The sequence below is a fragment of the Euleptes europaea genome, chromosome 1 (genome assembly GCF_029931775.1).
Source record: "Euleptes europaea isolate rEulEur1 chromosome 1, rEulEur1.hap1, whole genome shotgun sequence".
In the NCBI taxonomy this organism is placed as follows: Eukaryota; Metazoa; Chordata; class Lepidosauria; order Squamata; family Sphaerodactylidae; genus Euleptes; species Euleptes europaea.
Window position 1 is genome coordinate 6,170,098 of NC_079312.1, and position 22,804 is coordinate 6,192,901.

At 46.3% G+C, this 22,804-nt stretch overlaps 1 protein-coding gene across 1 annotated transcript; it reads left to right on the forward strand.

The window, feature by feature from the left end:
* Window positions 1-3,943: 3,943 nt before the first annotated feature.
* Window positions 3,944-22,114, forward strand: LOC130475050 (zinc finger protein ZFP2-like). The gene is made up of 7 exons (XM_056846803.1): window positions 3,944-3,970; window positions 5,051-5,099; window positions 9,234-10,444; window positions 10,607-10,764; window positions 18,654-18,736; window positions 20,542-20,621; window positions 21,986-22,114. Exons 1-7 carry the CDS (start codon window positions 3,944-3,946, stop codon window positions 22,112-22,114), a joined length of 1,737 nt encoding a protein of 578 aa, XP_056702781.1.
* The last annotated feature ends 690 nt before the right edge of the window (window positions 22,115-22,804 follow it).

Sequence of the window (22,804 nt, forward strand, 5' to 3'; positions counted from 1 at the left end):
ATTAGCACATTATCTTGATACTTACAGGACAATGGTTAGCACATTACCTTTGATACTTATTGCAGGACAATGATTCAGCTCAACCCAACCCCCTTCTGACTATATATTACTCTTCCTACACACTTGACACTGAGAGACACTGTCCTTCAGTGTTCCTCCTCTGCAGATGCCGGCCACAGCTGCTGGCGAAACGTCAGGAAAGAAAATACCAAGACCACGGTCACACAGCCCGGATAACCTACAAGAACCGGTAAAGGTGGAGTTCCCCTGTGCAAGCACCAGGTCATTCCTGACCCATGGGGTGACGTCACATCACAACGTTTGCTAGGCCGACTTTGTTTTTACGGGGTGGCTTGCCAGTGCCTTCCCCAGTCATCTTCTCTTTACCCCCAGCAAGCTGGGTACTCATTTTACCAGCCTCGGAAGGATGGCAGGCTGAGTCAACCTTGAGCCGGCTACCTGAAACCGACTTCCGCTGGGATCGAACTCAGGTTGTGAGGAGAGGTTGGACTGCAGCTTGCCTTCTGGAGAGAAACAGTCTAAGGGTTCGACGGAAGGAGTCCCCATTCCTAGAGCGACATCAACAGAGAAGGCCACCTGACTTGGGGCAGCCACTTCCGGCTCCGTGGTGCCGCCTGGCTGGGGAGTCGTGAGCGAGGCTGGGAAAGGGACCGTTGGCAGGGAAACGGGAGCGAGCCTCGCCGGGTCAACAGATGCAGCCTCGGGCGGGGCGACGCAACGGGAGGCGCCTTCTAAGGGTTCAGTGGAAGGAGTCCCCATTCCTAGAGCGGCATCAACAGAGAAGACCACCTGACTTGGGGCAGCCACTTCCGGCTCCGTGGTGCCGCCTGGGTCAACAGATGCAGCCTCGGGCGGGGCGACGCAACTGGAGGCGCCTTCTAAGGGTTAAGTGGAAGGAGTCCCCATTCCTAGAGCGGCGTCAACAAAGAAGACCCGCCTGACTCGCCACAGTCACTTCCGGCTGCATTGTGACGCCTGATTGGGGCGTGGAGAGGGCGGGTGGGCGAGCTGCAGAGCAGGAAAGCACCGGGGGGGCTTAAAGACAACCACAGGTGAGCAAGAAGAGAACGTTTCCTTGGCAAACTATCTCCTTGGTTTTGACAGTGGAAGAGTCGGGGGTGCGTTGGGGGGGGGGGTTGCAAAGACTCCTGCAAAATCGCCCCCCCCCGACTCCATAGCGAAGCAGCCAGAGACAGGGTGAAAGCCGGAATGGGCATGAAACAAATAATGCTTCTGCAAAGAACAGTGGCTGGTGCTGCAGATACTCCAGAACAATATTTGAGAAATCAAAACGCAGAGAGAGAGAGAGAGTGGGGGGGGGGGAGGCATTTATTGACCCTTTGCAGGCCAAAATGCCTCCGGAACACCCTGGAATGGCCGAGGACGGGCCTTAAACTAATTATAGTTCTGCAAAAAAAACCAGTGGCATGCCTTAAAGGCGCTCCAGAACAATAGTTGAGAAACCAAAAGGCGGGGAGAGCATGTCGCGGTTCATTCTGTTGATGTGACTAGGCTCTTAGAAAAGACCATTTCCTGAGAAATGATATATTGTCTTATTCAGCCAGTCACCAAAGCAAGAATCAATGATTTCCTTACTTGTAAGAAGCAAGTCTTTTTCTTGAAGTGTGCCAAATAAATTTATAAACCGTGAGTTTCATTTTACCATTTATATATCTGCATGTGAATATTTACACACTTAAAACATGTCATAATTATGATTCTTTACATGTTCATTTATGCAAGCAGTTTCAAACAATCTTTATAAGCATTTTCCATGTTTCTTTATATTTCTCCATATGAGAGTTCAAACCTTGAACTTGTAACTTCATTTCATTCAAGAATATAACAGTTACAGAAATCCTGTCAAAATATGATTAGTACAATGGGAAAAGACCTGTTATAGTTAAAAGCATCTTAATTCAGAGTACCTAGAATATAAAACATAAGTTGCATTAAACCAAGTACAACCTTATACTATTTCTAAATCTCTCCAGCTCATATGCTTAGCTTAGGGAGATTTGTAAAGGACCTAACTCATGTTTAGGATATTCAAACCTTTTCTGTAAGGACATAGAATCTTTCCCATATTTCTATGTTCTTGCATTATCTTTGGTATATGCAAAGGTCAGAGAATCTCTGGTTCCTAGTTCATATAAGAGCTGAAGTCCAAAAGCTCTTTAAGTATTTCATGCTAGTTTAGGTTCACGAAAATATCGAACTGCATTGTCTTGAAGTCTATGTATCAGCTTCTGATCCATGTTAGGAACAGGTTTTATGTGTATGCAAAGCTGAAGTCAGTCAGTGCTTTGTAGCTAGCTATGTGTAGCTTTTATATTCAAGAGTTGTTCTTAAAACTCTCTCTATATGCCAATATTCAAGAGAACCTTGTATGAACCTCTAGTTCAGTGCAAGAGTTTCTGTATAAGCACTCTGTGTATGCACTATCATTGTCACTGAGTGCAGAAGTGTCCCCTGCCCGTTGGGGAAACCTCTGGCTTATACCCTGAGAGATATCTCTGGTTGTTTAGAGGAATCTCTAAGAGTGTCTCAAAGAATCATGTTCCTAGTCTCTTCAACTCTGTGAAGGACTTGTATGTTGGAAAGCCAAGTCAGACTATATAGATCTTTGTGAGAACTCATTAATCCTTGCTGGAATTAATGAGATGTCAGTATTCCAAATATGGAAAGATCCCATTACTCTTAGACCCACGTTAAGGTTACCAGGAATTCTAAGAGTCTCCATCCTATTCATAGGAAGGAATAGTCTGCAAGCATCCATTTCAGACATCCAGCCATAGCAAGTCTTCTTGAAATGAATCTCCTTCAAAAAGGAGTCTTTTCCAATTTCATAAGAAGTTTTGTGAAATGTCAGAGTTACATATCATGCAAGATATGAAACAATAGAATGAGCCATGGCCAGACAACCAGTGTTGCCCTCCAATACCTCAATTCTTACATCTCACGCAAGAGATGAGGAAAGCTAATGGCCAGACAATCAGTGTTGTCTTCCACTAACACTCCTAGGTTTTACTTCTTGGAGATGTGGAGAAAGTGAAGTCAGACAGACGAAGCCGTCCTCCGTCAACCCTCTCTCCCTTCTGCATGCTCGGCTCTGCCTTATATCCTCTCCAGATCAGTGATTATCTGATCTAAGGTGAGATGCTTCTGCCCCTCTGGAGCAAAGGATAAAGCACCAGCTGCCTTGGAGTGCTTGTCTTCTGCACCTGTGGAATGGAGGGTTATAATGGAGTCAGTCCTTGTCCTTGACAATACTTTAGCACTGCATCCTTGTCAAGTTTATTCCTCTAGGTCAGCAGCTGGGGGAAAGGCTGTAGGAACCCATTACACTATTACATCATACAGTTCACAGTCAGCACTTTCACAAGGAAGCTATATTCCACACTTATTTTATCTGACCTCTCTCTCTCCTAAACAAGAAAGACCTTCTAGTTAGTGAACTGAGTTGCACTAGCTTAACTCATACGAGGAAGAGAATCCCTTTGCCTCTGATAAGTAGTGCTGATGTCCCCTCATATCCATATGGCAGGCAACTATATTACCTTATACATCTCATAACCTTGCAGCTGCACCGTGCCTATCTCAGAGGAGTACTGAGAACAAGTATTGAATAGCCTTCAATCGCACATTACAGCATGACATTATTATTTATACATTTGAAATTTATATGGGATTCTATGGGCATGTGGCTATTGGCATCCTAGCCCACGACAAGTGTGCATTTATTAACCCTTTCCAGGCCAAAATGTCTCCGGAACACCCCAGAACTGCCCGGAACGGGCATTAAACAAATTATAGTTCTTCAAAACACTTTTTTAAAAAGAAGAAAGCAGGGAATTTGGAGAACCAGAGACGCACTGTTATGTCATAATGATATATTCAACTGCTATTTTAAAAATGAAAGATGAACGTTCTGGGGCATTTTGGCCTGGTACGGGTTAATAAATGCACACTATTTGTGCTTATTAGTTTCCAAATATTGTTCTGGAGAGCTTTTAACACATCCTCTCAAGACCCCTGAAAGGTATGTCATCCTGAGAGGGTGTGACTAGCCCAAGGTCACCCAGATAGCTTTTGTGGCAGGGTGGGGATTCTAACCTGCATCCCCCAGACCTAATCTGACATTCAAATTACTGCACTACTTGGTCTCCCTTGCTTTTTAGTCACTAATTTCAGTGTTCGTCTATTGTAGCAATATTAAACAGGAATTCAGAAGACTAACACCCTTGATTCTAATATGAGCTTTTGTGAATCAGAGCTCACTTCTTCAGATGCGGATGTCACGTGTGTGTGTGTGTGTGTGTGTGTGTGTGTGTGTGTATAAAAATCTCAATGCAAAAATCAGGAGGTCACCGATCCGATAATTGTCTTTACAGAAGAATCTAGCAGCGGAGGAAGGTGATCTGCTAGTCCAGCTGGAGGCTCTTTGGAGCGGAAGGGAGGATGAGGAGAGAGCCGGACTCAGATGTCCCTGCATCAAGAAAAGGCCTTGATGCCATCGAGGTTGGGAGAAGAGCGGAGATGTGGGAAGGAGCTGTGCAGAAGAGCCTGGGAGACAATGGCGTCCTCCCTCATGATGTGCATCGACAGCAATTGAGGCACTTTTGCTACCAGGAGGCCAGGGGTCCCCGAGAGGTTTGCAGCCAACTCCACCATCTTTGCCAACAGTGGCTGAAGCCAGAAAGGCACAGCAAGAAAGAGATGCTGGACCTGGTGATTCTGGAGCAGTTCCTGGCTGTCCTTCCTCCAGAGATGCAGAGCTGGGTCAGGGAATGTGGGCCGGAGACCAGTTCCCAGGCGGTGGCGCTAGCAGAAGGCTTCCTCCTGAGCCAGGCAGAGGACAAGAAATGGGACCAGCAGGTGAAAAAATTTCATCTAGGTAGTGTGGGGGAACATAGGATAAGATCAAAGATCTCCTCAAAATCGACAGGGATTGCTGCAGCGTTTTGCCTGATTTCCTCTTCCTTTTCTCCCCAGGCTCCCCTTTCACATATCCCTACTTCTGTTTCAGGTGCAGGAGAGGATGGTGCAGGACTCTTATCACAGAGCAGCATTTCCAGGTAAGATCAAAGTGGGTGTCATTCCCACTGGATGGCCTCCTTGAGTGTAGGGAGGCTGCTCTGACCCTCCCCACCCCCGGTTTAGTTTGGGATAGATGCTCCACTCCAGCCTCTCAGTTTAGAAATTCTATTTGGGGAAGTAGAAACCTATAATCTGTTAAAAATCTCAGCAGGATAATTGGACAAATACAGTAATAGAGTTGAAGAAAGAACAGCCTCCGAGAGCAGGATATCATTCATACATACATACATACATACATACATACATACATACATGATGGTTAATGCCACAAATTGGGGAAATGGTGCATGGAACGAATAACAAGAGTCACAAAGTCATAAGCTTTCAGGAGCTCTTATGCTGTAATGCTTCCAATACTTTTAAGTCAAGAGCTTTTTGCTACCCAGTTATCAACAGGACAAGGTGCGTCCAGAGTTGGTAAACCAGAGAAGGATGGTGGTGGAAGGTAGCAGTGGGTGGTTTTAAAACTAAGTTGTATCCAACCGGGTGTTAAACGCCAGAATAGATGAAATTTTGTCAAAATAGGATCTTGGATCATTCTGTAAATACCCACCTTTGGCAGTATGATGCCACTGGGCTCTTCGTTCTTAGTGAATATGATATTCTGTTGTTGATAATAACAATACAATGCAGCTATACGGGTCCTTACTGGGACCCCATGGAGAGCACGTATATGACTGGTGCTCCGTCAGCTGAATGGACTCCAGATTAAATACCGGATCAACTTCATGGTGCTGGTGCTGACTTTTAAAGCCCTACCCAGTCATCTAAATCTAATAATAAACTGTAATAAATAAAATGATTAATAATACTAATAGTGTTTTCATTTCTACTCTGCCTTTCTAACTGGGACTGAAGGCAGATTATATCTATGATAAAAAGAAACACAATCAGTAAACAGATTAGATGAGAATATCAAGCAACCAGAGGATTATAAGATAGGACAACAGTATTACATTCGATAAGGATATTTGATTTTAACAACACAGAACTTTGTAACATGGAATAAAGTATTTGAGCTAGGATTGTCGATTGGGCGAGAAACGTCAAAGAAGACATGCAAATAGAATAAAGTTGATTTGTCAGTGGTGTCTCCCACTGTGTTGTCTCAGTACCATGTAAAGAGGGTAACTGTTGGTCCTTCACCAAAAGCAAGGCTGCCTTTTTCTGGATGAGCTCATACTCTTGCCACGTGGAAGGAGATTCAGGGATTTGGTGGCTGTTTTGGTGTCCTTCTTTACCTCTGCCAGTTCCTTGCATTGCAGAGTTCTTCTTTCTTATATCTGTGAATTCTGACCCATCAGACAAACACACAAATAGTTTTGTATATGATAACAGGACCAAGACTAGATTTGGCAAAAGCATAGAGGTAAAAAGGGTACGCAAAATGAGGATGCAGGGACAGTTGAGATCATGAGCCAAGAGAGAGAGATTCGAATCCCTCCACCAAGGAAGCATAACGCAGAGTACTTGGAAAGTATAGAAAACCTTCCGTTGACCTTCTTATCCTTCCAGGTGATGCCATAAAACCAATGATACCTTCTTTGCCATCTCTTTGTGATGGAGAAAAAGCGGCTTTTGTGCAGCCAGACCGGGTAAGTGTGGAACACAGGATAGTGCCCGGGTGTCTCCCTGCCCTTCCCCAGGCCAGGGAGAATTTCTCTCTGTCTCTTTCCCTCGGCTGCTAGCGGTGCTGTTCACTGGATAGAAAATCAAAAAGATCTGATGATGTTTTAAACCCTAAAATCAAACATCTAATTATAGTCCTTTTGGACTATAGTCCCTATGAAAGGGAAGGGTTGCTACATTATCTGTGATGGCAGAGGAGTTTCTTCTTCGTCTTTACAGGGTCTGGTGACCTTTCAGGAAGTATCTGTTCATTTCACTGAAGAGGAGTGGGCCCTGCTGGATCCAGACCAAAGAAGGCTTCACAAGGAAGTCATGGAGGACAGTTATCAGAATGTGGCCTCCCTGGGTAAGGCTCTCATTATTTCCCTTGATTCAGACATGCTGAAGGTGGAAACCGTTTCTTCTATGAAGGACCCCTGCTCTGGTCTGAATGGCCCAGGCTAGCCCGATCTCCACAGCTAATGAAAGCTAAGATGGGTCTTACCAGGTGGGTACTTGGATGGGAGACACTAAGGAAGTCCAGGGTCGCTATGCATAGGAAGGCCATGGCAAACCATCTCTGTCCGTCTCTTGCTTTGAAAACCTTACAGGGTTGCCATATGTTGGCTGTGACTTGACAGCACTTTCTACCACCACCACCAATCAGCACCATGAGGTCTCCCCACGTCCCTGACTGCCCATTGAGTATTGAGCAATGTAATTGTTCTTCAGAGGGAAAAATGCATTGAAAGTAGGCAGGAGGGGAATTGGCCTCCATAACAGTTTGTGGGCTGTCAACGAGGCCTCCTCTTGGGCCTTTTGGAGCATCCATGGAAAGGAGCATTTGCGATAACAACAACAACAATAAAATAAATAATAACAATAAAACAACAATAATATTTGTATAGAGCCCTCAATTTGCTTTTTCCAAAGTACGAAAAGACCTTTAGTTAAACCTGAGGACATTACACCCCTTGGACTTGAGTAGGATATGTGTGGGGCAGAGGGGGGAGATAGGAAGAATTGTGGCCCTTCTGTTGTGTTCATTCCTGTTACACCAGTGTAGACTTAGGCATGACTCCAGATTCAGTAAAATGTGGTGGCAGAGCCCAGAGGTAACAATAAAATAATTTAAAAAAACCAGGATTTCAACAGGTGAAGTTCGGCTCCAAGTCCTGATGAGCTTGTTCAATTCCAGCCTCTGAGGCTTCTCTGGAATAAAGTTGAGCAGTTCCAAGTTGGAGATAAATGGTGGCTATGTCTATGCTCGAGTCTGCTTTATAATTTGAATATTTCTTAGAGTTGGGATGTCTGGAAGTCACTGGTTTGTTTCTTTGCCCTGTAGAAGGACTTCTGCTTCTCCAACCTGATTCCATGTCCCAAGTGGAAGAAGCAGGAGATCCACTTGTCCAAGACACAGAAGAAACAGAGAGATCAGCAGGTATCTGCCTACTTGTGTGGTGGAAGCGGGTAGGACTTCTCTTGGGCTAAATTTCAGCAGTTGGGGATTGGAGGAATTTCTCAAGAGGCAACAGCTTGAGAATGGCCAGGAAAGCTTTCTCAAGTATGAAAGCCAAGTTAAAACAGGAACAAAATGCTGGCTGGTTTGTACCTGAGATTGGCAGGAATTTTTTATTGGGTGCTCAGCTTTAATACACATTAATTTATTTCTATGCTGCCTGTTCACAGACTTGCTGAAGGTACAAAACTCAAAACAATAGCATAAGATCCTAAATATTGTCTAAAGAATCAGTTTAAAAATCCAAGGTCACATTAGTGTGAAAAAGCTACAAACTTGCATCAAAATTTTTCTGACAACACCCTTCAAGTTCAAAGAAGACCCAAAAACAGCTGAAAAGATAAATCCCCAAGTTAAAGCGTGGTTGGAAAAGAAATGTTTTCACTTGGCTAGGTCAGCTCCAGGCAAGTTTCAAGGGCGGGGGGGGGGACATTCCCCAGACAAGCGGCCACCACTGGAAATACCCAGTCTCTAGTCACCACCTGCCTGAGCTCTGCAGGCAGGGCCACAGAACACAGGGCTTAGGAGGTTGAAGTTTTTGGGTGGTGGAGAGTACAGTGAGCTTTATACTTTCAGAGCTCAAAGTGGGTCTCCTTAGTTCAGGTGTAAAGCGCTGCTCCAAAATCACTGTCCAGTGAACACAGTCAGTTCTGTGTTTGAACTTAGAAAGAGATTGGCTAGAGGTGCCTCTAGTCCAGCCTCCTGTTTCACACAGTGGTCAACTAGAGTACCTGGAAAGTTCACAAAAAGAGGAACAGAACCAAAGCATCCCTCTTCAGAGAGAGACTGCCTGTGAACATGGAGGTTCCCCTGGGCTACCTTGTCTACTGGAACTACCCTCCAAGGAAGTGTCAACAGCTGATAAATACAGGACAGAATTTGTCTTTCCTTTAAGTGATTCCAGTTCTTTCGTTATGAAGAGTAGTTAATGGCGTTTATTTTGCTTTTGCTTGAAGGTCTTACCAGGCATTTCTCTTTATTGCAGTGGTTGATGGTCCCCAGAAAAAGCCCGATGGTGACCCACAACACCTTCTATTTGACGGAAAACAGCAGAAGAGAAACGCTGGAACAAAAAGGAAGAGGGGGAATGAATGCTGTGTTTCTCAGGCTGCTGAATCCCTGGTGTTTGATACACACTGGAAAATCCACACAGGGGAGAAATCTGATAAATGCTTAGAGCATAGCTTTGCTTGGAAGGGAGAACTTTCTGGCCATCAACGTATTCTCACTGGGGAGAAACCTTATAAATGCTTACAGTGTGGAAAGAGCTTTCTTCAGAGTTCATGTCTTACTGTCCATCAGCGTATCCACACTGGGGAGAAACCTTATAAATGCTTGCAGTGTGGAATGAGCTTTGTTCGGAATTGCTATCTTACTGTCCATCGGCGTATCCACACTGGGGATAAATCATATAAATGTTTGCAGTGTGGAAAGAGCTGTTCTTCAAGTTCAGAGCTTACTGTCCATCAGCGTATCCACTCTGGTGATAAACCTTATAAATGTTTGCTGTGTGGAAAGAGCTTTTTTTGCCGTTCAGAGCTTACTAAACATCAGCGTATTCACACTGGGGAGAAACCTTATAAATGCTTGCAGTGTAAAAAGGGCTTTGCTCAGAATTCACATCTTATTGTTCATCAGCGTATCCACACTGGTGAGAAACCATATAAATGCTTGGAGTGTGGAAAGAGCTTTGCTCAGAATGGACACCTTACTAGACATCAGTATATCCACACTGGGGAGAAACCTTATAAATGCTTGCAGTGTGAAAAGGGCTTTGCTGAGAGTTCAGAGCTTACTAGACATCAGCGTATCCACACTGGGGAGAAACCTTATAATTGCTTGCAGTGTGGAAAGAGCTTTCCTCGGGGTTCACAGCTTACTATCCATCAGCGTATCCACACTGGGGAGAAGCCTTATAAATGCTTGGAGTGTGGAAAGAGCCTTGTTTGGCGTTCAGAGCTTACTAAACATCAGCGTATCCACACTGGTCATAAACCTTATAAATGCTTGCAGTGTGGAAAGAGCTTTTTTTGGCGTTCGGAGCTTACTAAACATCAGCGTATCCACACAGGGGAGAAACCTTATCAATGCTTGCAGTGTGGAAAGAGCTTTGCTTGGTGTTCAGAGCTTACTATCCATCAGCGTATCCACACAGGGGAGAAACCTTATAAATGCTTGCAGTGTGGAAAGAGCTTTGCTGAGAATGCAAAGTTTACTGCCCATCAGCGTATCCACACGGGGGTGAAACCTTATAAATGCATACAGTGTGAAAAGGGCTTTGTTCAGAATTCACATCTTATTGTCCATCAACGTATCCACACGGGGGAGAAACCTTTTAAATGCTTACAGTGTGAAAAGAGCTTTGTTCAGAATTCACATCTTATTGTCCATCAACGTATCCACACGGGGGAGAAACCTTATAAATGCTTGGAGTGTGGAAAGAGCTTTGCTCAGGGTGCACACCTTACTATTCATCAGCGTGTCCACACTGTGGAGAAACCTTATATATGCTTGCAGTGAGGAAAGGGCTTTGCTCAGAGTTAACACCCATCGATGAATTCACACTTCAGAAACTATATCAGTGCTTGGATTGTGGAAAGGGTTTCCTCGGAGTGACAGGCTGATTGTTTATGAATGAATCCACGCCAGAGGAGGAGCTACATCATTGCTTGGAACGTGGAAACGACCATATGAATCATAAGGAACTATATGAATATTGCCAGTTTTACAAGATCTTTAGCCTCCAGCCCAACCTTGCCAGGTGTCATAATCTAGACTTTGGTGCTAAATTCAGATTTCGCTTAGTAGGCTGGCAGTAAGAATAATTGTTAGTGTCGTTTTCTTTAAAAGAAACTTTTTAAAATGGATACTGCTTGAGGGACCTGTGAAAATATGCACAGGCCAAGGAGCTTTTTGTCACTGAGCTGATAATTGTAGTCAAAGGCCTTCCTCCATTGCCAGACAGAGAATAGATTCTACAGTGACACCATCTTTGTTATACATGTTCCCGCTTCCCTTCATAAAAAAATATCAGAAAAATGTAATTTAATTCTATGTGGGAATGTGTATAAAATATCTGTTTCAAGTTACTGAAATCCATATAGAAATAGTTAAAAATTCTTTTTGGTGGGAAGAAGCGTGTCACATGTTGTTGCGAGCTTTGGGACCTAACTGCTCAATACACTATTTCAGTGTTCTGACAAATAGACATGCATTGAGGATTCACAGGGGCATGTGGGCTGATTCAGAGCATGTGGGGACAAGGGGCTTAAGCCTCCCAATCTGATATGGCTGGAGTTTGCTCCAGTGTGGAAAGTTACACATATTGAGGAACTCTGCTTGCAAGTTCCCCCTCTGTCTCACTCCCAATTGTGCTGCTGTGCACAATGGAATTTCATTCTAAACATGAAATTCCCAGAGGCGAGATGATAATCATCTTCAAGTATTTCAAGGGCTGTCATATAGAAAATGGAGCGGGGCTGTTTTCTGTTGCCTCAGATAGACCAGAACCAACGGGTGTAAAGTGAATCAAAAGAGGTTTGGGCTCAGCATTAGAAAGAACTTCCTGACCGTTAGAGCAGTTACTCTGTGGAACAGGCTTCCTCGGGAGGTGGTGGGCTCTCCTTTGGAGGTTTAAAAACACAGGCTAGATGGCCATCTGAGAGCAATGCTGATTCTGTGAACTTAGGTGGCTCATGAGAAGGAGGGCAAAAAGGGCTCTCGTGGCCCTTAGTGCCGATCGCCACTTTAGAGTCAGGAAGGAATTTTCCTCCAGGCCAAATTGGCCAGGGATACTTCAGGTTTTTTGCCTTCCTCTGGGCATAGAGTAGGGGTCACTGGAGAAGTGGGGGGTGGGAGGTCATCGTGATTTTCCTGCAGTGTGCAAGGGGTTGGATCATATGACCTTGGAGGTCCCTTCCAACTCAGTTCTATGTTTCTAAATGAGGCCCTGATTATACAGCTGTTAAACTGGTATTAGTTATGGCATGTTCAGTTCTCATCAAAGATATTTGGAATAAAATTTGTTACAAAATGGGAGTTGTTTTTCTTACTCCATGAGGGCATCTTATTGAGGGGTATCACAGAGCTTGAGGGTTAATAGATCATGTTGTTTAGGAACAGGTTCTCTGCCCTGCTTGCTCCACTCGCCAGATTTAGTGATCGTTTGACTACTGAAAGTGCAGTTCTGCCTCCTGGCAAGAGAGTGGCAGGATGAACTCGTGGCCTGTGTATTCATCCTTTTTGCCAAACTGTCAAAAATTTATTAATAACAAACATCCTACCCCACCTTTCCCCCCTGCCCCAGGATGTGGTTATGGCTGCCAGCTTGGAGGGCTTTAAGAAGGGAGTGGACATTTTCATGGAGGAAAGGGGTATTCATGGCTATTAGTTAGAATGGATACTAGTCATGGATCCCTATTCTCTGTCAGTATCAGAGGAGCATGCCTATTGTTTTGGGTGCTGTGGAACACAGGCGGGATGGTGCTGCTGCAGTCGTCTTGTTTGTGACTTCCTAGAGGCACCTGGTTGGCCACTGTGTGAACAGACTGCTGGACTTGATGGGCCTTGGTCTGATCCAGCAGGGCCTTTCTTATGTTCTTATCCTCGGCTCCTTCGGCTGAGCACCATTTGGAGTCACCAGAAAGTCTCCTGGGTAAGACTTGACTGGTCAACTAGAATCCTGCCAATATATCTCACTGGGCATAGAGAAAAATCTCCTTGTAGCCTTGGGACACCTCTCTTTGGGACACCTCTTGATTCTAGATGGGCAGGTTGGCCAAAACACCTGTTTTGGACTTTGAAACTATCAAGGGACTCAGTCATGTCATCTTAACATCTGGATTTAGTGGACCAATGCTTGTAAGTGCTGACGTGATTTAGCTTTTTATTAGTTTATCCTTGCTGTTCAGTGCTCTTACGTTGTATAATTCTGCACATCCCATTAATAAATGCTATTCACTGTACTTTGTGATGTTCTTGGCTTTGGGGGCTTCAGTTTGAAACCAGTAGATTAACCTTCCTTGACGACACCTTCTAGAGTAATGTGTTTTGGTTCTCAACTTGCAAGTGTCCTGCTTTTCAGGGTTGACTTCTTGATGTTAGGCAGGGGACGGTTGCACACTTTGTCCTTTGGTCTCTGGGTGGCAGGTTAGTAAAGGGGCTGCTGGTCCCATTCAGCCCTCTCAGCGGTTTCCAACCACACAGGGGAAGTTGTTCTGATAAAGACGTACATGTCGTTGCCCTATTAAGATACCCCTCGCAGGCTCAGCAAGAACCCTGCTTGCATTTCAGCTGAACTAGGTTTGATTCCACCTCAGGTATTGCTGACCAGGCTCCTAAGCAGGAAAGTCTTCAGTCAACAGCAGGGTTGGAAACCGTTGAGCGTAACCTTGAAGGTCATGTAGTCCAGCCCCCAGGTCAATGCAGTAGTAGTCAGCTACAGAGCGAGCTCAGGAGGGCTCCCAGCCAGACTCTGACCAGACGTGCTTAGCTTCCCTAGGATTTGCACATTAGCATTCCAGATGTACCCGTAAAACAATATGCCAAGAAGAACTTGTGGGCAGGGAAGAACTGGACCCACAGACTGTTGTGTATGTATGTAAGTATGTTAACAGTAAGCAGGGGAAACCCGCTGAGCTTGGGGTTCTCCAAGGCTCCTAAGACTGTAAGGGCCCATTGGCCACTAGGGTTGTTCCCCCCCCCACCACAATCACACAATCACGGTCTGGGGGAGTGGCCACAAGTGGCCAGGGGGGCGTATAAGCGGGGTGGGTGGGTCTGACCACTGTAGTTCAGTTCTGTTCTTATTTGCAACAAAGTGGTTGCCGTTGGAACTCCGTCTCCGTCCTCGTGTGTCCTCCCCACGCGGACTTAACACAAGACCACGAAGCCTGACTTGCTCCCATACTATCTGGGGAGTTGGAAGGATCCCTGAAGGTCATCTAATCCAGCTCCCGGGTCCGTTCAGGCGTTGGCAACTTAGGGAGTCTTCTCAGACGGGCTTGCAGCCAGACTCCGACCAGCTTAGCTTGCTGAGGGTTGCTTTGTAAGCCTTTCTGTCCTGCCCTTGGAACAACATGGCAAGAAACAGCTGAGGGCAGGGAGCAAAAGGATCCCCAGACAGGGAAACCCGACTCCCTCTTACGCACATCCCGGCAGGGGGTCACACCTTCTCTTCCTCTCACCCCACATCAAGCCACAACCCAGTACAAGTGAGGTTCAGAAGGGAAGCTAATGCGGAGACACTGAATGTGGAAAAAAGGTAAAGGTGGAGTTCCCCTGTGCAAGCACCAGTCATTCCTGACCCATGGGGTGACGTCACATCACAACTTTTACTACGCAGACTTTGTTTTTACAGGGTGGCTTGCCAGTGCCTTCCCCAGTCATCTTCTCTTTACCCCCAGCAAGCTGGGTACTCATGTTACCGACCTCGGAAGGATGGCAGGCTGAGTCAACCTTGAGCCAGCTACCTGAAACCGACTTCTGTCGGGATCGAACTCAGGTCGTGAGCAGAGCTTGGACTGCAGCTTGCGCCACAAGGCTCTGAATGTGGTACCCCCTCCCTTTAAATATGTTGGGAAATGCCCTCTTGTGATCCCTAAGAACCACATGGAGGAAGGGGAGAAGCTTCTGGCCGGGCTCACTGTCTTGAGCCACGTATATAGAGAGCATTTGCCAGGCATCGGCTGCGCTGCTCCCTCTTTAGGATCCCTCCTTGGAGGCAAGAAGGAGCATCAGCTGGGGTGGAAAAGGAGGGGGGCGAATCCTGCCTTCCCTTTGCTGCACTTAATTCACAGTGGGTCGCCGTGTTAGTCTGTCTGCAGTAGTAGAAAAGGGCAAGAGCCCAGTAGCCCCTTAAAGACTAACAAGAATATTTTCTGGCAGGGGATGAGCTTTCGTGAGCCACAGCTCTTCAGATACCTGAAGAAGTGAGTTGTGGCTCACGAAAGCTCATCCCCTGCCAGAAAATATGTTTGTTAGCCTTTAAGGGGCTACTGGGCTCTTGCTCTTTGCTGCACTTGGCAGGGAACTCGGAGCTTGCAGGGTAAATGGATGCAGCCTCTGGCAGGGCGAAGCAAGGAAGAAGCCCCTCTTGCCTTTTGGAGAGAAACTGTCTAAGGGTTCAATGGAAGGAGTCCCCATTCCTAGAGCGGCATCAACAGAGAAGGCCACCTGACTTGGGGGTGTCACTTCCGGCTCCGTGGTGCCGCCTGGCTGGGAGTCGTGAGCGAGGCTGGGAAAGGGACCGTTGGCAGGGAAACGGGAGCGAGCCTCGCCGGGTCAACAGATGCAGCCTCGGGCGGGGCGACGCAACGGGAGGCGCCTTCTAAGGGTTCAGTGGAAGGAGTCCCCATTCCTAGAGCGGCGTCAACAAAGAAGACCCGCCTGACTCGCCACAGTCACTTCCGGCTGCATTGTGACGCCTGATTGGGGCGTGGAGAGGGCGGGTGGGCGAGCTGCAGAGCAGGAAAGCACCGGGGGGGCTTAAAGACAACCACAGGTGAGCAAGAAGAGAACATTTCCTTGGCAAACTATCTCCTTGGTTTTGACAGTGGAAGAGTCGGGGGTGCGTTGGGGGGGGGGGTTGCAAAGACTCCTGCAAAATCGCCCCCCCCCCCCCCGACTCCATAGCGAAGCAGCCAGAGACAGGGTGAAAGCCGGAATGGGCATGAAACAAATAATGCTTCTGCAAAGAGCAGTGGCTGGTGCTGCAGATACTCCAGAACAATATTTGAGAAATCAAAACGCAGAGAGCGAGAGAGAGTGGGGGGGGGGGAGGCATTTATTGACCCTTTGCAGGCCAAAATGCCTCCGGAACACCCTGGAATGGCCGAGGACGGGCCTTAAACTAATTATAGTTCTGCAAAAAAAAAAAACCAGTGGCATGCCTTAAAGGCGCTCCAGAACAATATTTGAGAAACCAAAAGGCGGGGAGAGTGTGTCGCGGTTCATGCTGTTGATGTGACTAGGCTCTTAGAAAAGACCCATTTCCTGAGAAATGATATATTATCTTATTCAGCCAGTCACCAAAGCAAGAATCAATGATTTCCTTCCTTTTAAGAAGCAAGTTTTTTCGTGAAGTGTGCCAAATAAATTTATAAACAGTGGGTTTCATTTTACCACTTATTTCACATAAAATATATCTGCATGTGAATATTTACACACTCTTAAAACTTAAACTATATAGCTAGGTACACTATTAACTTAGTAAACTTTAATTAAAGTTTTAAGTCTTACTTAAACTATAGGTACACTGAATAAAACTTGATATCATACTTAATAGTGATCTTATTTATTGATAAAAATTAAATTGCAAGTCCCTGCCGTTTCCCCCTCCCTATCTGGAATCCTCGTCTGGAGGCCTGGTCTACCGCCATAAAAGCCTATTGGTAGACCTGGCCTCCGGCTGGGTCCCATTGGGAGGCCAGGTCTACCCACTGGTTTTCTTGGCAGTAGACCTGGTCTCCGGAGGCCCATAGAAGCCAATAGGTAGATCTGGCCTCTGAAGGGGGACTTTTTTTCCTCCTCGGAGTCTAGTTCTACCGCCAAGAAAGCCAGTGGTCAGACATGGTCTCCCAACGGGACTCAACCGGAGGCCAGGTCTACCAAAGGAAGCCCGCCCCGCCCAACAGCTGATGGGCAGGGCTGACAAGAACCGCCGAGCCACCTACCCAGCAATCGCGCGGCTAGAGGGGAGGCTTTAGCCTCCCAACCATTGAGGAAAAGGGGGACCTGGCCATTCTCCACGGCAGCGGGGGGAGAGAGACAGCACGCCCTCTCGCCTGCTCTCTCGCGCTCGCTCGCTCTCTCAGGCGCGCCGGCTCCGCAGCCCGGCTGCCGGCGTGAGATCAGGGGCTCCGAACCAAGTTCTGAGAGCCGCATGCAGCTCAGGAGCCGCAGTTTGCAGACCCCTGTTCTAGTTAGTGAACTGAGCTTCACTAGCTTAACTCATACGAGGAAGAGAATCCCTTTGCCTCTGATAAGTAGTGCTGATGTCCCCTCCTTGCAGCTGCACCGTGCCTATCTCAGAGGAGTACTGAGAACAAGTATTGAATAGCCTTGAATAGCACATCACAGCATGACATCATTATTTATACATTTGAGATGTATATGGGATTCTATGGGCATGTTCTATGGGCATGTGGCTATTGGCATCCTAGCCCACGACAAGTGTGCATTTATCAACCCTTTCCAGGCCAAAATGTCTCCGGAACACCCCAGAACTGCCCGGAACGGGCATTAAACAAATTATAGTTCTTCAAAACACTTTTTTAAAAAGAAGAAAGCAGGGAATTTGGAGAACCAGAGACACACTGTTATGTCATAATGATATATTCAACTGCTATTTTAAAAATGAAAGATGAACGTTCTGGGGGCATTTTGGCCTGGAACGGGTTAATAAATGCACACTATTTGTGCTTATTAGTTTCCAAATATTGTTCTGGAGAGCTTTTAACACATCCTCTCAAGACCCCTGAAAGGTATGTCATCCTGAGAGGGTGTGACTAGCCCAAGGTCACCCAGATAGCTTTTGTGGCAGGGTGGGGATTCTAACCTGCATCTAATCTGACATTCAGATTACTGCACTACTTGCTCTCCCTTGCTTTTTAGTCACTAATTTCAGTGTTCGTCTATTGTAGCAATATTAAACAGGAATTCAGAAGACTAACACCCTTGATTCTAATATGAGCTTTTGTGAATCAGAGCTCACTTCTTCAGATGCGGATGTCACGTGTGTGTGTGTGTGTATAAAACCTCAATGCAAAAATCAGGAAGTCACAGATCCGATAATTGTCTTTACAGAAGAATCTAGCAGCGGAGGAAGGTGATCTGCTAGATTCTGCTGGAGGCTCTTTAGAGCTGAAGGGAGAATGAGGAGAGAGCCGGACTCAGATGTCCCTGCATCAAGAAAAGGCCTTGATGCCATCGAGGTTGGGAGCAGAGCGGAGATGTGGGAAGGAGCCGTGCAGAAGAGCCTGGGAGACAATGGCATCCTCCCTCATGATGTGCATCGACAGCAATTGAGGCACTTTTGCTACCAGGAGGCCAAGGGTCCCCGAGAGGTTTGCAGCCAACTCCACCATCTTTGCCAACAGTGGCTGAAGCCAGAAAGGCACAGCAAGAAAGAGATGCTGGACCTGGTGATTCTGGAGCAGTTCCTGGCTGTCCTTCCTCCAGAGATGCAGAGCTGGGTCAGGGAATGTGGGCCGGTGACCAGTTCCCAGGCGGTGGCGCTAGCAGAAGGCTTCCTTCTGAGCCAGGCAGAGGACAAGAAATGGGACCAGCAGGTGAAAAAAATTCATCTAGGTAGTGGGGGGCACATAGGATAAGATCAAAGATCTCCTCAAAATCGACGGGGATTACTGCAACGTTTTGCCTGTTTTCCTCTTCCTTTTCTCCCCAGGCTCCCCTTTCACATATCCCCACTTCTGTTTCAGGTCCAGGAGAGGATGGTGCAGGACTCTTATCACAGAGCAGCTTTTCCAGGTAAGAGCACCTCCCAGCTGGCTGTCAGGGCGGGGAACGCCGGCTCGCGCCGTCCCAATGCGCCCAGCTCTGTGTGCCCCGCCCGCCTCCCAGCGCGCTGTCCCACTGCTCCCAGCTCTGTGCACCCCACCTGCCTCCCAGCGGGCCACCGGGGCGGGGAACGCCGGTTCGCGCTGTCTCCACGCGCCCAGCTCCATGCGCCCCGCCCGCCTCCCAGCTGGCCGTCGGGGCGGGGAACGCCGGCTTGTGTTGTTCCGGTGCATCCAGCCGGTTGGCGGGATGGGCGGGGGTCCCACCGTCCGGCTCTGGGAGTCCCGGATGGACCATGCTAGGGCCCATAAGACGCACATTCACTCCATAAGACGCACAGACATTTCCCCTCACTTTTGAGGAGGAAAAAAGTGCGTCTTACGGAGCAAAAAATACAGTAATCTGTTAAAAATCTCAGCAGGATAATTGGACAAATACAGTAATGGAGTTGAAGAAACAACAGCCTCTGAGAGCAGGATATCATACATACATACATACATACATACGTACATATATACATACATGATGGTTAATGCCACAAATTGGGGAAATGGTGCCTGAAACGAATAACAAGAGTCACAAAGTCATAAGCTTTCAGGAGCTCTTATTCTGTAATGCTTCCAATACTTTTAAGTCAAGAGCTTTTTGCTACCCAGTTATCAACAGGACAAGGTGCGTCCAGAGTTGGTAAACCAGAGAAGGATGGTGGTGGAAGGTAGCAGTGGGTGGTTTTAAAACTAAGTTGTATCCAACCGGGTGTTAAACGCCAGAATAGGTGAAATTTTGTCAAAATAGGATCTTGGATCATTCTGTAAATACCCACGTTTGACAGTATGATGCCACTGGGCTCTTCGTTCTTAGTGAATATGATATTCGGTTGTTATACAACAATACAATGCAGCTATACGGGTCCTTACTGGGTCCCCATGGTATATGACTGGTGCTCCGTCAGCTGAATGGACTCCAGATTAAATACCGGATCAACTTCATGGTGCTGGTGCTGACTTTTAAAGCCCTACCCAGTCATCTAAATCTAATAATAAACGGTAATAAATGAAATGATTAATAATACTAATAGTGTTTTCATTTCTACTCTGCCTTTCTAACTGGGACTGAAGGCAGATTATATTTATGATAAAAAGAAACACAATCAGTAAGCAGATTAGATGAGAATGTCAAGCAACCAGAGGATTATAAGATAGGACAACAGTATTAGATTCGATAAGGATATTTGATTTTAACAACACAGAACTTTGTAACATGGAATAAAGTATCTGAGCTAGGATTGTCGATTGGGCGAGAAACGTCAAAGAAGACATGCAAATAGAATAAAGTTGATTTGTCAGTGGTGTCTCCCACTGTGTTGTCTCAGTACCACGTAAAGAGGTTAACTGCTGGTCCTTCACCAAAAGCAAGGCTGCCTTTTTCTGGATGAGCTCATAGTCTTGCCACATGGAAGGAGATTCAGGGATTTGGTGGCTGTTTTGGTGTCCTTCTTTACCTCTGCCAGTTCCTTGCATTGCAGAGTTCTTCCTTATTATATCTGTGAATTCTGACCCATCAGACAAATACACAAATAGTTTTGTATATGATTACAGGACCAAGACTAGATTTGGCAAAAGCATAGAGGTAAAAAGGGTACGCAAAATGAGGATGCAGGGACAGTTGAGATCATGAGCCAAGAGAGAGAGATTCGAATCCCTCCACCAAGGAAGCATAACGCAGAGTACTTGGAAAGTATAGAAAACCTTCCATTGACCTTCTTATCCTTCCAGGTGATGCCATAAAACCAATGATACCTTCTTTGCCATCTCTTTGTGATGGAGAAAAAGCGGCTTTTGTGCAGCCAGACCGGGTAAGTGTGGAGCACAGGATAGTGCCCGGGTGTCTCCCTGCCCTTCCCCAGGCCAGGGAGAATTTTTCTCTGTCTCTTTCCCTCGGCTGCTAGCGGTGCTGTTCACTGGATAGAAAATCAAAAAGATCTGATGACGTTTTAAGCCCTAAAATCAAACATCTAATTATAGTCCTTTTGGACTATAGTCCCTATGAAAGGGAAGGGTTGTTACATTATCTGTGATGGCAGAGGAGTTTCTTCTTCATCTTTACAGGGTCTGGTGACCTTTCAGGAAGTATCTATTCATTTCACTGAGGAGGAGTGGGCCCTGCTGGATCCAGACCAAAGAAGGCTTCACAAGGAAGTCATGGAGGACAGTTATCAGAATGTGGCCTCCCTGGGTAAGGCTCTCATTATTTCCCTTGATTCAGACATGCTGAAGGTGGAAACTGTTTCTTCTATAAAGGACCCCAGCTCTGGCCTGAATGGCCCAGGCTAGCCCAATCTCCACAGCTAATGAAAGCTAAGGTGAGTCGTACCAGGTGGGTACTTGGATGGGAGACCACCAAGGAAGTCCAGGGTCACTATGCATAGGAAGGCCATGGCAAACCACCGCTGTCCGTCTCTTGCCTTGAAAACCTTACAGTGTTGCCATATGTTGGCTGTGACTTGACAGCACTTTCTACCACCACCACCACCAATCAGCACCATGAGGTCTCCCCACGTCCCTGACTGCCCATAGAGTACTGAGCAATGAAATTGTTCTTCAGAGGGGAAAATGCATTGAAAGGAGGGCAGGAGGGGAATTGGCCTCCATAACAGTTTGTGGGCTGTCAACGAGGCCTCCTCTTGGGCCTTTTGGAGCAGCCATGGAAAGGAGCATTTGCAATAATAACAACAACAATAATAAATAACAACAACAATAAAACAACAATATTTGTATAGAGCCCTCAATTTGCTTTTTCCAAAGTACGAAAAGACCTTTAGTTTAGCCTGAGGACATTACACCCCTCCCCTGGGACTTGAGGAGGATACGTGTGGGGCAGAGGGGGAAGGTAGGATGAATTGGGAGCCTTCTGCTGTGTTCATTCCTGTAACACCAGTGTAGGCTTAGGCATAACTCTAGATTCAGTAAAATGTGGTGGCAGAGCCCAGAGGTAACAATAAAATAATTAAAAAAACAGGATTTCAACAAGTGAAGTTTGGCTCTAAGTCCTGATGAGCTTGTTCAATTCCAGCCTCTGAGGCTTCTCTGGAATTCAGTTGGGCAGTTCCAAGTTGGAGATAAATGGTGGCTATGTCTATGCTCGAGTCTGCTTTATAATTTGAATATTTCTTAGAGTTGGGATGTCTGGAAGTCACTGGTTTGTTTCTTTTCCCTGTAGAAAGGCTTCTGCTTCTCCAACCTGATTCCATGTCCCAAGTGGAAGAAGCAGGAGATCCACTTGTCCATGACGCAGAAGAAACAGAGAGATCAGCAGGTATCTGCCTACTTGTGTGGTGGAAGCGGGTAGGACTTCTCTTGGGCTAAATTTCAGCAGTTGGGGATTGGAGGGATTTCTCAAGAGGTAACAGCTTGAGAATGGCCAGGAAAGCTTTCTCAAGTATGAAAACCAAGTTAAAACAGGAACAAAATGCTGGCTGGTTTGTACCTAAGATTGGCAGGAATTTTTTATTGGATGCTCAGCTTTAATACATATTAATTTATTTCTATGCTGCCTGTTCACAGACTTGCTCAAGTTGGTACAAAACTCAAAACAATAGCATAAGATCCTAAATATTGTCTAAAGAATCAGTTTAAAAATCCAAGGTCACATTAGTGTGAAAAAGCTACAAACTTGCATCAAAATTTTTCTGACAACACCCCTCAAGTTCAAAGAAGACCCGAAAACAGCTTAAAAGATAAATCCCCAAGTTAAAGCGTGGTTGGAAAAGAAATGTTTTCACTTGGCTAGGTCAACTCCAGGCAAGTTTCAAGGGCGGGGGGGGGGACATTCCCCAGACAAGCGGCCACCACTGGAAATACCCAGTCTCTAGTCACCACCTGCCTGAGCTCTGCAGGCTTAGGAGGTCAAAGTTTTCGGGGGGGTGGAGAGTACAGTGAGCTTTATACGTTTAGAGCTCAAATTGGGTCTCCTTAGTTCAGGTGTAAAGCGCTGCTCCAAAATCAGTCAGTTCTGTGTTTGAACTTAGAAAGAGATTGG